Here is a 12724-nt window from a genome sequence, read left to right on the forward strand (position 1 = left end):
ATGTCAATGCATGCCCCAAAAGCTTGAGACTGTAAAAATGACCACTAATTGTTTAAAAAAAAAATTATGGGACTTTGCTTAATGATTCTGTCTGATTCCAGGACAAGATAATACAAAAAGAGCCATTGCACAGGGCCAAAGAAATACAAAGCTAAACCTGAATTGTGCCAAAAAAGCACACAGGTCAAAAAAAGAAGAAACCAATCCAGGTAGGATTGATGCACTTCTAAGCCAATACAAAAGACTTGAACCTAGTGTGAGAATTGAGGTTGCGATGCTTAACATACGTTAAGACATAGGCCTTCCTTGTATCCACACTCTTTGTGAAAATATTTACAGATGAGTATCCCTAACTTGGCTCCTACTTGGCTTCTATAATCTACTCCTTTTTCTCTCTTTCACAATGTGGCAACTTTCTGTAGTCCTGGCTAGTGACTGGGTAAATGCTTAATTGGTCCCTGATTCAAGGACCTGTTATAGATTTATTTTTCCTTTACTTGGAATTTTTACACATAAGACTTTGATAGTCTATATTTCATCCAGAAATTATTTTTTATTTGGATTTTTAAAAATGTTTTTTATTTCTCTTACCAATTGATTCAGATACCTCATAACTCAGCCATATATCCCTAAGTGATCCCTATGTTTTTCAATCACCCTCTTCAGGGGTGAAATGTAAAAATTATTATTATTATTTTAAAATTGCAAAGTTTAAATTCCTTGAGAGAGTAATTTTAGGTTAAGAAACATGCTACCTCTCCGAATCCAGAAACTGAACTGTTTGGAGAAGATCAAGAATGAACTTTGGGTATGGTTGATTGAACATTTGTTTGTATGTATACTTTCATGCCATAGGGGACTGCCCCCTAACTGGCTTTTTGTCAATGCACCTAGCAATCTTTGGTTTTGTTCTCTTTTCCTCTTATCCTCAAATTATTGTAATTTCAAAGTTGGTAAGTTTACAAGACCCATGGGAGAGACTAGTCTTCCTTGGGCCTCAGGGGGATAATGTAAAATGGAGATTTGAACCCTAGACTTCAATCCCCAGAAGTCCTTGGTATTTCCCAGAATTCCCTATAATCTCACCTGAGTCTCTACCTGGGTGAGATCACAATGAGTATTTAACTAGCTCTCTGCCTCACACAAGGCCTCACTATTCAGCCATTGCAAGATGTAATAAGTAAGCCGTGAATGGGCTAATCAGCCCTAGGCACATGGTTTTTTAATTTTGTATTTCTTTATTCCTTGATTTCTAATAATCTTTAATAAACCTCATAAAATATAATATTTCTATTGCTAGAGACTAAATTTAATTTTTACAAGGAGAATGAGCCAGAAGATCTCTAAGGTCTAAGTCTATGACTGTTAATGATTCAGGAGAAACAGCAGAAAAGACGCCATCATGGCTACTGGAACACTATTATGCTAAAAGAAATGACAAGCAGAATGGTTTCAGAGAACTTAAGAAGTCTTGTATGAACTGATGCAAAGGGAAGTGAGCAGAAGCAAAACAGAGCCTACGGGAACAGAGATATTGTAGAATGATCAACTGTGAAAGACGCCCCAGCTCTGATCATGGCAATTATCCATGATGATCCCAAGGACCTATGAGGAAACCTCCAGAGAGAGAACTGAGGAACCCTGAGTGTAGACTGGAGCTTACATCTTCCACTTTCTTTATGCTTCTTGTTTTGGGGTATATGTGTTTTCTTTGGCAACATGGCTAATATGGAAATATCTTTTATATGACTTCACATGTATAATCGATACCATATTGTCTGCTTTCTCACGGGGTTGGGGGAGAGGTGGAATGAAAAGAGAGAATTTGGAACTAAAAATTTAAAAATTATAATTGGGAAATATTGAACAAAATAAATAAAACTAATATATTTTTTAAAAGGTATTGATAAGGGCAGCTGGGTGGTTCAATGGATTGACAGCCAGGCTTTGAGATGGGAAGTCTTGGGTTCAGATCTGGCCTCAGAGACTTCCTAGCTGTGTGACCCTGGGCAAGTCACTTAACCCCCTTGCAAAGCCCTTTCTGCTTTGGAAACAAAGCACAGTGTTGATTTTAAGATAGAAGGTAATGATTAAAAAAAAAAAAGATATTGTCATGACTAGAGAAAGAAAGAAAAGAAGCATCACCCAAGATAGTAGTTGTCATCTCCTAGTGAAGGAAGGACCTATGCTGATGATAACCACACAGACCCATTAAAGAATCTTCCTGGACTACTATTAAGGAGGACTGAGAACTGTCTAAGAGTTGGCGTGTGACCCCTGAAAACAGCTTACCACATTGAGCACAATGTGATGGAGGCAGCGCACCCCCAAGATTTTGTTCTCCATTTGGTAGTCATCTGAGATGAGCAGGGAGGGAGGAAGGCTCCTTTCCAAGTAATGACTCAGCCAGGGTCTCGTGACATGATGCAGAGTCCATGAAAATACATGCTTGGTGGCAGGGTTGTTCTTCCAGGATTCCCTGGAGAGGCAGAAATCAATCTCATGGCAAGAAAAACCAAAGGGTTCTCTATAAAAAGCACTCTTTCTGTTGCTGAACAAAAGAAAGATACAGCAAACACCTTCCTCCTATCCCTAATACACTTTCTCTAACTGGATAACTTGGGCACTCTGAGCTGGTCCTGAATGAAATAGCATCTTTCTGCTTCTCAAAAGGGCTGGGGTGTGAAGACTAAGGGTTCCATGACATTTGTGTCTGCCACTGGATGCTACATACATGTCTGTACATAAATTATGTATGGTACTAAGCAAATCTCAATTCATTGTTCCCCAGTAGTAAAGTGAATAACTTTTATTTTTACATTTTTTCCTCCCTATACTAGCAAATGTTTTGTTATAAACATATTCCTTCAAATCAGTAAGAAGATGACAGTACCACAGATCATGAGCTGGAAGACAGCTTAGAGGTCATCTAGACCAACTCATTTTACCAATTTTACTAATAACAAAGTGACTTGTTTGAAGTGATAGATTAAGTACATAGCAGAACTAGGAGATAAACTGAAGTCTTATAACTCGGTTTTCAGCCTTCTTTCCACTGTATCACTCTGCTTCAATTTAGGAAAATAAAGAAAAGTAAAAAGTCTTTTTATGATTTTACCTTGAATAAATGAATTTACTTCACTTTTACCCTAGTTTTTCCCCCTTAAATATATGGTTGTTGGGACATACTGTAGCTCAAAATATTTTTTACATATAACAGAAATAGCTTTAATCATTAGTAATTCTAAAATCTAAATCAAACCCTGAAAAATTATTTTGAAAAAAATTTTTTATGATAGACTATACTTTATTTTTAAAAGGACTACAGAGCATATCTGCCCTATAAAGGCAAATTATGCAAGTACATATTGTAAACCTTAAAATTTCCCAGACCCTACTTTATAAGATTGGATTAAGATCATTCCCCATTTGGGCAGTGAACTCTACTTAAAGCAGGAATGTGAGAATTCTACTTTACCTACTTGGGTCTGCCCTAAAGGAAGATAAAGTTGTAAACTCTTTTCTGAACAATGAAAAGTACTTAAACCCATACTTTTCTTAAGCTAAGTACCTATAAAGGTCAAGCAACTTGTGAATTTACAAGGAACAAAGAACTGGAAAAGTTACTCAGAGCTTTCCTGGTGTGAATTACTCAAAAATCCACACCTTCTTAGGTGTGGACTAAGAATGGGCGGTCCTTTAGAACCATCTACAGTGATTGGTAGATGTAAGGACTTAGGGGAGGTGACAGGAGATTTTGCCCTTAAAAATAAGAGCTCAGAGAAGAGCTGGAGCGGATTCTGAGGGAGCTCATTTTGAGAAGACTCATTCTGAGGATCTCAATTTCTGACTCTCATTCTGAAGGAGAGCTCCTTGAGGAGCTCCTCTGAGGGGCTCTGTCCCTCTGGGGTAGGAGCTCTGGAGGCTCTTGAGAGAGGCCCTTTGAAACAATCTCTGGCTGGAAGACTCTTTGAGGAAGGACGCTGGCCTGGTGTCATTAGAATTCCTTACTTAGACAGATCTTATGGTGAGTTATAAAAAACTGACTGATTTCTCTTTTAAGACTCAGGTCTAGGCCATATTGGCTTGAGGCTCTTCATACTTATTCCTTTCTTACTCTCTCTCTCTTTCTTTGATTACTCATTGTATTGTTAATTAAAATCTCTATAAAAACCCAATTGACTTGGGTATTTGAATAATTGGGAATATTTCCCTGGCAAACACCTTATATTTGATTTTAAACCCAAGACACTGTAGTGAAACATATTTCTGCGGTCAAATTTACTCACCCTCTCTTATATCTATCACAATTTATATCTTTCCACTATTTTAATCACTATAGTTTAAGACCTCAACCATTTTAAATCTCACAATATAAAACATTAAATGGGCAAAAACAAGAGACATCTGGGTTGGATCATGATAGTGCAGGTCAAATGTCATTGTTGTTCAGTCTCTCAGTTGTGCCCAACTCTTTGTGATCCCACAGACCATTGCCATCCATGGGGTTTTCTTGGCAAGAATGCTAGAGTGGTTTGCCATTTCCTTCTCTAGTGGATCCAGTGGATTTTTTTTTTTATCAGGCAATCAGAAGTTAAGTGAATTGCCCAGGGTCACACAGCTAGGAAGTTTCTAAGACTGGATTTTTAAGTCAGATATTCCTGATCTCAGGCCCAGCACTCTAGTGTCACCCTAGGTACCAGACAGGGCAGGAAAAAGTACATAAAATAATTTTCCATCTCAATTATTTCAATTATTTTATCTTTTGACTTAAGTAGAAACATACAAAGGGCAGGTGCCTGTAATGAAAAATCAGTAGCCTAAAGTATTGTTTAATATAAACCACAATATTTCAGAGAAGTGTGAGTGTTGATGGTGTAAGTTATAATTACAATGTGCATATTATATCTGTGGAACAAAATTCAAAATACTTTTTGATCAAATGTCTGCTATATAAAGATGAATAAATAATTGCTCAAGAGTTAAATAGCAATACAAAATGTCTATGTCATAAGGGGACATAATTAGTGACATAAATAGCACATATTATGAGTTCAGAGTAGGAAAAATAGAGCTGACCAGTCTTCCAGACAGTACTTCACACCTCCAAGGCTGGAGAAGTTTACTAGCTCCTAAAACAATTCATTCCAATTTGGGAAAGAGAACTTGAATTGTTAGGAAGCTTGCCATATCTCATGAGGCAGTCATGGCACTGTGGAGAGACAGCCAAACTTGGAGCCAAGGAGACCAAGTGTCTTGGACACATACAAGCTGTGACTGGGCAAATTTCTTCGACTCTCAAGACAATTCTCTAAGACTAAGAAGATGTAGGCAGAAAATGGTGTCAATTTGCACATATAGAGGGAAGTTCCTCATCCAAGAGTCCCCTCTATCAAGCTTCTACCCACCACTCCCAGTTCTGCTCTCTGTAGACCTAAGAAGAATGTGACAAATAAATAAATTTATGTTAAAAAAAAAGGAATTTTTAGCCTTTCATGTGGCAACCTCAGAAAGGAATCAGGAGAACTGGGCTCTAGTCTTATTCCTGCCCTGCAACTAGCTGAGAAAAATCACTGAAAAAGAACAGTTATAATGTAACGTTTACCTGCATTTGGAGAAGAGACAGGGGACAATGGGTACATAAAGTTGTATACACTACTGTGGTCACTGTATCTCTGGGTTTTGTTTGGCTGTTTTTCTTTGTTACAAGGGAGATTTCAGTTGGGTGAAGTAGAAGAGATGAATAACGTTTTCATTAGTTACTATTAGCAACAGCTAGGCTGCGTAGTGGATAGAGAGAGGATCAGGCCTGGAGTTGGGGAAGACCTGGGTTCAAATTTGCCTTCCTACACTTCCTAGCTGTGTAACCCTGGGCAAATCACTTAACCCCATTTACCCAACCCTTGCCTTTTTGTCCTAGAGTTGTTACTAAGCCAGGAAGTAGGAGTTCTTTTTTTTTTTAAGTTATTATATAGAATCAAAAGGCACCTAATACAACATTTTTTAAATGAAAAGAAATCAGTTTCAATGAGCTTTGGTTTCTACATCTATAAAATAATAACAACCTACATTTCTAAATCTAGTGTGGACACTAACTGTGTGACACTGAGCAAATCACTTAACCATTGTTTGCCTCTGTTTCCTCATCTATAAAATGGGGGTTAATTTGAGAATCTACCTTCCAGAATTGTTGAGGATCAAATGAGATCTTTGTAAAGAACTTAGCACAGTACTAGGTACATAGGCACTATATTCCTTTTTCCTTCTCTCACATCTAATTCAGTTCCCTCCCTGAAACAATGAAGAATGCTGGAAGGAGCTCAGACCAGCAAGTGAATCTTGACTCTGTCCCACTCTAACTTTGTGATGTTGGGCACTTAAACTCTGTAAAATGAAGATAATGCTATTTGCCCAACCCTCTTTACAGGATTGTTGTGAGGAAAGCACTTCCTGACCTTTAACAAAACAAGCCCTGGGGGGCAGCTGGGTAGCCCAGTGGATTAAGAGCCAGTCCTAGAGACAGGAGGTCCTAGGTTCAAATCTGACCTCAGCCACTTCCTAGCTGTGTGACCCTGGGCAAGTCACTTGACCCCCATTGCCTAGCCCTTACCACTCTTCTGCCTTGGAGCCAATACACAGTATTGACTCCAAGACGGAAGGTAAGGGTTTAAAAAAAAAAAAACAAGCCCTGTAAAGTTTCCAAAGCATTTTACAAATATTATCTCATTTTATCCTCCTTTGCACAGATTATAAGAAGAGCTAATATTTAGATAACACTTACTATGCACATCAGGTACTCTACCAGCTGCTTATGACGATTGTTTCATTTGATCCTCACATCAACTCTGAGAGGTGGGTGCAATGATTATCCCCATTTTACAAGTGCAGAAACTGAAACAAACAAGTGTAAGTGACTTGCAAAGCACTTAAACTTAGGTCTTCCAGACTCTTGGCCCAGCACTCTCTCCACTGTGCCAATTAGCTGGCTGCCATCCAAGCTTCTACAATGATTCCAACCGGAGATAGCCACCGTACTCACTTGTTCAGTTCAGGTTTGAGAAGACCCATCACCGCCGTGAATCTTCCTGCCTGGTCCTCATTTTCTCCTCGAAGGAATTCTGCCACCGACACACAGTTCGTAACCCTTAGCAGCAAGGCCAGCACCTCTCGGGCCACTTTCTGGGACTCGGGGCTGGTCCACGGCTGCTCCTGGCTGTGGGTGACCGAGAAAAGGTAGATGTGTGGGGCAGCAAGGCGCAGCGCGGGCATCACAGTTGACGGATCCAGAGAGTCTTTGGCAGCCTCCACTCTCTCCAGCAACCGAAGGAACACAGTCCCGACGGAGGCTGCTCGCTCTGCCCCTCGGGTCTCAGGGGCGCCGCGGAAATCCTCTTCTTTGGGTGGGGCCGCTTTGCCAGACAAAATTCGGGCCACCTGCTCCAGCGCTTGGGGCATTGCAGGATCCCTCTGAAAGAGCTCGGGCCAATCCGCTGCTCCTATCAGGGCGTCCAGCTGCTGGACCACTGGATCCTGGGCCGCCCCGTCCGTACCAGGTGTGCCCTGACAAGTGAGTTGCAATAGGAGGCCAGAGAAGGTCTGCTCCGAGGAGGGTCTGCCAGGGCTCTCCGTTTCCATGCTGCAGGGTAGGCGGGGAGGAAAACAGGGAATATGTCCAGAGGGTGGGTGGGACAGAAGCGTCCAAGGTTTGAGGTGCAGGAAGAAGTCCCGCACCCACCCAGTCAGAAAACGAGGAAAAAGAAACCTCGGATGTAGGGTAAGGGCAGCAGTCACTGCCTGCCTGCCCCCATCTTCCCAGTTCCAGGACCGGGAAAGAACTCACCTTTCCTCTGGCCCCGGATTGCGACCGACCTCCTCCAGCACCTAAACTTGGAATAACTAATGCCGTAAAGCACCAAGCCGGCTTCTTCCAGTACCGTCGCAAAGCTCAGCCACGACTCCTTCCTGGGCTGGAGAAAAGCAAGGGAGGTGAGGGGCGGAGTCTCTAATAGAATACATTTGCATGTGTAATTATTCTTTATCTTCGCGTAGTCTTCCTTTTTAACCCTCATCATATTAAAATGAAAGATGTATGAAAGGTTTATCGCATAGATTTCATCTGGTTGAAGCTCTAGTACTGTCGAATTCTTAATAATTATTGCAGCTCTGAAGTCGTGCTCAGCTTAAAGTCTATGGCGGACTCTGAGGTGTGTTACCGATTAGGAGGTTGGCAGATCCTTCTGGTTCATACAAGTGATGACTGGGTTTTCACGCGTTTGTGTGAGATGTGCCGCCCTTACTTTTCTTGTTACGCATAGGTACATTACCCGTCTGATTCGAACCAGAATCTGCTTTTTTTTTTTTTTTAAATATAAGTCTAAATAATGTTAACGTTGTTCTAAGCACATTAGGAAACCGCAACAATGTAGCAGGAGATGTTGCAACTCTGTGGCGGGACACACAAAAAACCGAGAATTAGACCCAGTTTTAGCTTTTCTTTTTAATTCTAGAGTTATTCACTTAAGACAATTTTGTCTGTGTAGAATATGCTTTTTAAAACGTTAGTTTATTCAACCCATCGCAAATTGGTGTATTTCGTGAAGTGGTATTGTCTTGCATGTGTTTGGTTGCCGCAACAGGCTGGATTCTGAAAGGTTTTAACCTGTGTCAATGTTGTTTTGATTGAAGGAAATGAAAAGTCCAACTTCACAAGTTAATGTAGTTGGGAAAGGGAGAAAACCGTAGACAATGTCATGTTACGAAAATAGTTTCGACCTTCTGGCCCCCAGAGAAGTCTCTTGAGGCTCTCAGAGGTTCGAGGATCACAGTTTGGAAAATGCAGACTGGTACGTCTTCTTACGTTATAATACAAATGAAACAGATCCAGAAAGGAAAAGTTTACGGAACTCAGAAGGAACTGGGAAAGAAGGACGTGAAATTGCTTGCCCTCTCAGGGAAGAGAGAGGGTAAGGAGGGATAGAAAGAATGTGAGATCTCAACATGTTAGATAACGATCACCAAAAATTGTTTTTACATGTAAGTAAGCGAAAAAATCACATGTAAGTAGGTGGGGTAGAAAAGAAAAAGAAAGGAGGGCTTCGGGAAAACTGGAGAAGACCTAGACTAGTCGGACCAGCGTTTTGTAAAATAGTGTAAACACTATTTGCCCCCAGGCATTATACTAACATCTGGAAATACCAAGAAATGTAAACTATTAATCCTGCTCTTAAAGAACATAAATTCTAATGGCAATCCCAACTATGTACAGAGATGATTTATTCAGAATCCAGAGAAGGTAATATGTGAGAAGAAGGCATGCTTAGAAATTGAGGACACACCCCTGCAGAAGATGGGACTTAAACTGAGTTCTGAAGAAAGGGAGAACCTTAGTCTTCCCACACACCCTTTTTGTGTTTAAGTGGCTTTTGGGTCTGTACTTCCATTTGTAAAGCAAGTTTAAGAATTTCCCCGTTGGTAAAGGAGAGGGCTGGATCACATTAAGTCTGAAGTCCAATAGTCCATATGGTTCTTTGATCCTTAATGTCTCTCGCAACAACCACATTGTTTTCATTCACCTCCCACTCACTAGTTGTGGGAGGAAATTTACCAACTATGACCAACAGATGGCAGAAGAGACTCCAAGAAAAGCTAAGGCAAGCTAAGGCTGTTTCACAGCAAAGCAGAGCCAAGAGGTGTGTGAAAACAGGACAATCACAAGCATCTTACAGCCTTCAAATAGTGTTTTATCTGCTCATAGTTCATCACTTGAAAACCCTTGATAGTAGTGGTGAACAAATCAATAAAAAATCCACACAATATAGTATCGAGTCCCACTTCTGCCAGTACTCATCCCTGAACTTTTGTGGGACTTAGTTTAACATTACTCATCTTTTGACTTGTTTTGTCTTATTTTCTAAAAAAATCCCGCTGTGTATTTATTTACTGATGTCTACTGTTTGTTAGACACTTGATATGAGGTCTTTGAGCATGAGACTTAATAGTGAAAAGATGTGATTTCAGTCACTGTGTGACTCTGGGAAAGTTAGTTTTCCTCTCCTAGTCTCAGTTTCTTCCTCTGTAAAATAAAGGAGTAAGGGCAAGGTGGAGAAGGGGTTGGAAATAATCAATATACATTTAGTAAGTACCTACTATGTGCCAGGCTTTGTGTTCTGCACAAATATTGTCTCATTTGATCCTCACAACAATCCTGTTATTATCCCCATTTTATAGTTGAGGAAACTGAGGCAAACAGAGGTTAAGAGATTTGTCTAGGGTGACACAGGTAGTCAGGGACTGAGTCTAGATTTGAAATCTGCTTCCTGACTCCAGGCTCATTGCTCTATCTACTGTACCACCTGGTCAGGCTAGGCTGGGAGGAGAGACCTTGAATCATATGTTTCAGGCCTAAAGAGCTCAAAATGAGCAGACTCTTAATTGACTCCTGAATGGAAAGAGCTGATAATCTATTGAATGTACAAAAATTGTAATTGCTCTTCTGCCTCTTCCTTCCTGGCTTCTCTCTTGCTATCATATAACTCCAGTGGAGGATAAGGGAGAAGGAAGAATCCTCCTCTATCCTATGTGTATATGGCACCTTGCCAGTGATCTAAACTAGCCTGCTGTTATCTCCTTCAATGTTAGTTCTTTCCTGATCTTAAGTGATGGAGGCAACCTTGTATGTGTGAAAGGACTGGAAGACTCTGGGTTGAAGACAACTGGAAGCAGAGGATGTCAGAGAAGATAACCACTGATGTGGGGATTGGCTCAAGCTTACGTGCCTGTTTTAACAACAGATATATACTGGGAGTCATTTGGATAATGTCCAACTGATGCAAAATTTCAAATGTCTAATTAGTAGTTCTGAAAACTGCTTCATGTTCTGATTATATTTGCATTCTAACAATTATAATAGTAGTTGTAAGTTACTGAATTCTGTTTTCATAATTCACTTTAATGGGACTCTTTTATGCTTAGTATTCCTTTGTGTGGAGAAAGAAATTATCCCTCCCATATCCAGATGCATACTGTAGATTGAGTACCCTTTTTGCTTCCCTCCTTTTGCTGATGCCCTTCCCCCACCCCAATTTGTGAGCCATAATCTAGATTATTCAAATTAAAATTGTTTTGGGGATAATTGTGTTGGGAGATTTAACAAGCCAATGAGGACAAAAGAGATTCCCACCACCACTATCCCCACCCCCTCTTCTCACTAGAGGCAGACTCCATAAGATTAAATCTGGTCTAAATTGGACTGGATCCTGAGCACCAGGATGAATGTCCAGCTCCTTTAAACTGAACCCAGTGGTCCCTTTCAAGGTTAGAAATGGGAGAGAGAGGGAACTCTTCTGTTTTTGAGGGACTGATTCCAATCAATTCCCAAGTATTTAGTTCCCCTTTAGGGAAACCTTGAATGTATTCGGGAGGACAGTTCTTTATTTAGTTCTTTTTGAACTAAGCTTGCTTGTCCTATTTATTGTGTTATATGTGTTTGAAATTCTATTAGGCTTGGCAAAAACCCAGTAGGGAAATTTTAGGTGCCCTGTAGTGCAGAGACACGGAAGAAATTCTGGCTGGAGCCCCAGTGGGATCACTTTTGTGTGCAGAGAAACCTGAGAAATTTCTGCATGTCCTGTGTGAAAGGGACAATCACCTTATGACCAAAGGAGATCATGGAAGAATTTCCAGCTCTTGTGGGTTCACCTCCTTGAAAGCAGTTCCTCTCAAGACTTGATCAGTAACTTGTATAGTATTTGCTCCCTCCAACAGCCTGATTTTTGGTTGTCTAATCCCATTAGTGTGCAATATGGCAATATGTTGTTGGGTGGTAATTTGAGTATAGTTTGTTGTTTTAGGTGAATGAAGAGCAGTAGCAACCTCTTCTCTCTAGTATAGAATCATTCGCCCATATAGTCATCCAAAGATCTACTTCTCAACTTCTAATAGTAATGTGTGTGTTAGAGGGTTGGATGTGGTGAGGAGAGCCCCTACCCTTGTTTAGGCTTTGCTGCTCTTACCAAAGAGCCTCCCTTCCCTAAGATTTTCCAATACGTACACCTCTGGTGGAAGAGAGGGGAGAGGAAGGAAAGTTTTCTTTACCAATATCTTGAAGGAAGGCAATGGGAAGAGGGGGTTGCTGAGGTGACCAGCTCTGCAATACTAGTTCTTACTTTACAGCCTTTTTCTATCCAAAGACACTAGAATCTCTGCAGAGATCCACATTGTCCCAAGCTCTGGAGAATCTATCAAACTATGAATCAATAAAATCTTTTTTTGTTCAGCTCCTAGTCCATATTTTTCCAGTAAAGGTGCCAGCAGTAATAAAAATTTATCCCTTTCTCATCCTGTGTACATTTGCCTCTGCTTCAGTTGTCTTTGAGCAATGAAACATGCAAGAGTCTCCCCCACTCTCCTACATCTAGCCTTGAAAAGGACTGATGGGCTAGGTTTAAAGGAGTGGGGGTGGTTAGGCAGCTCAGTGGATTGAGAGCCAGGTCTAGAGAAGGAGGGTTCTGGGTTCAAATATGACCCCAGATACTTCCTAGCTGGATGACCCTGGGCAAGTCACTTAACCCCCATTGCCTAGCTCTTACCATTCTTCACCATTCTTCTGCCTTGAAACAAATACATAGCATTGATTCTGAGGTAGAAAATAAGGGCTTAAAAGAGAGGAAAAAAGAGTAAGACTAGATGCACAGTAATCGAAATTGGCTTTGAAGAAATAAAGAAA

General features: G+C 40.6%; 1 protein-coding gene and 1 non-coding gene across 2 annotated transcripts in view; one reads left to right on the plus strand and one right to left on the minus strand.

Moving 5' to 3' along the window:
- TTI2 (TELO2 interacting protein 2) overlaps nucleotides 1-8203 on the minus strand; it is a 15449-nt gene extending 7246 nt beyond the window's left edge. Inside the window, exons 1-2 of the mRNA XM_001381766.4 lie at nucleotides 7040-8203; nucleotides 2293-2479 (exon numbers count right to left, since the gene is read on the minus strand). Of these exons, the coding sequence (XP_001381803.1) occupies nucleotides 2293-2479; nucleotides 7040-7635 (783 nt within the window). The 5' untranslated portion in view covers nucleotides 7636-8203. The remainder of the gene's footprint in view (nucleotides 1-2292; nucleotides 2480-7039) is intronic.
- A 28-nt stretch (nucleotides 8204-8231) lies between these two features.
- On the plus strand, nucleotides 8232-8334 carry LOC130456791 (small nucleolar RNA U13). The gene has a single exon (XR_008915824.1). It is a non-coding gene; the product is annotated as a small nucleolar RNA U13 (small nucleolar RNA).
- Nucleotides 8335-12724: the final 4390 nt, after the last annotated feature.

The sequence above is a fragment of the Monodelphis domestica genome, chromosome 1, assembly GCF_027887165.1.
Source record: "Monodelphis domestica isolate mMonDom1 chromosome 1, mMonDom1.pri, whole genome shotgun sequence".
Taxonomy (NCBI): domain Eukaryota; kingdom Metazoa; phylum Chordata; class Mammalia; order Didelphimorphia; family Didelphidae; genus Monodelphis; species Monodelphis domestica.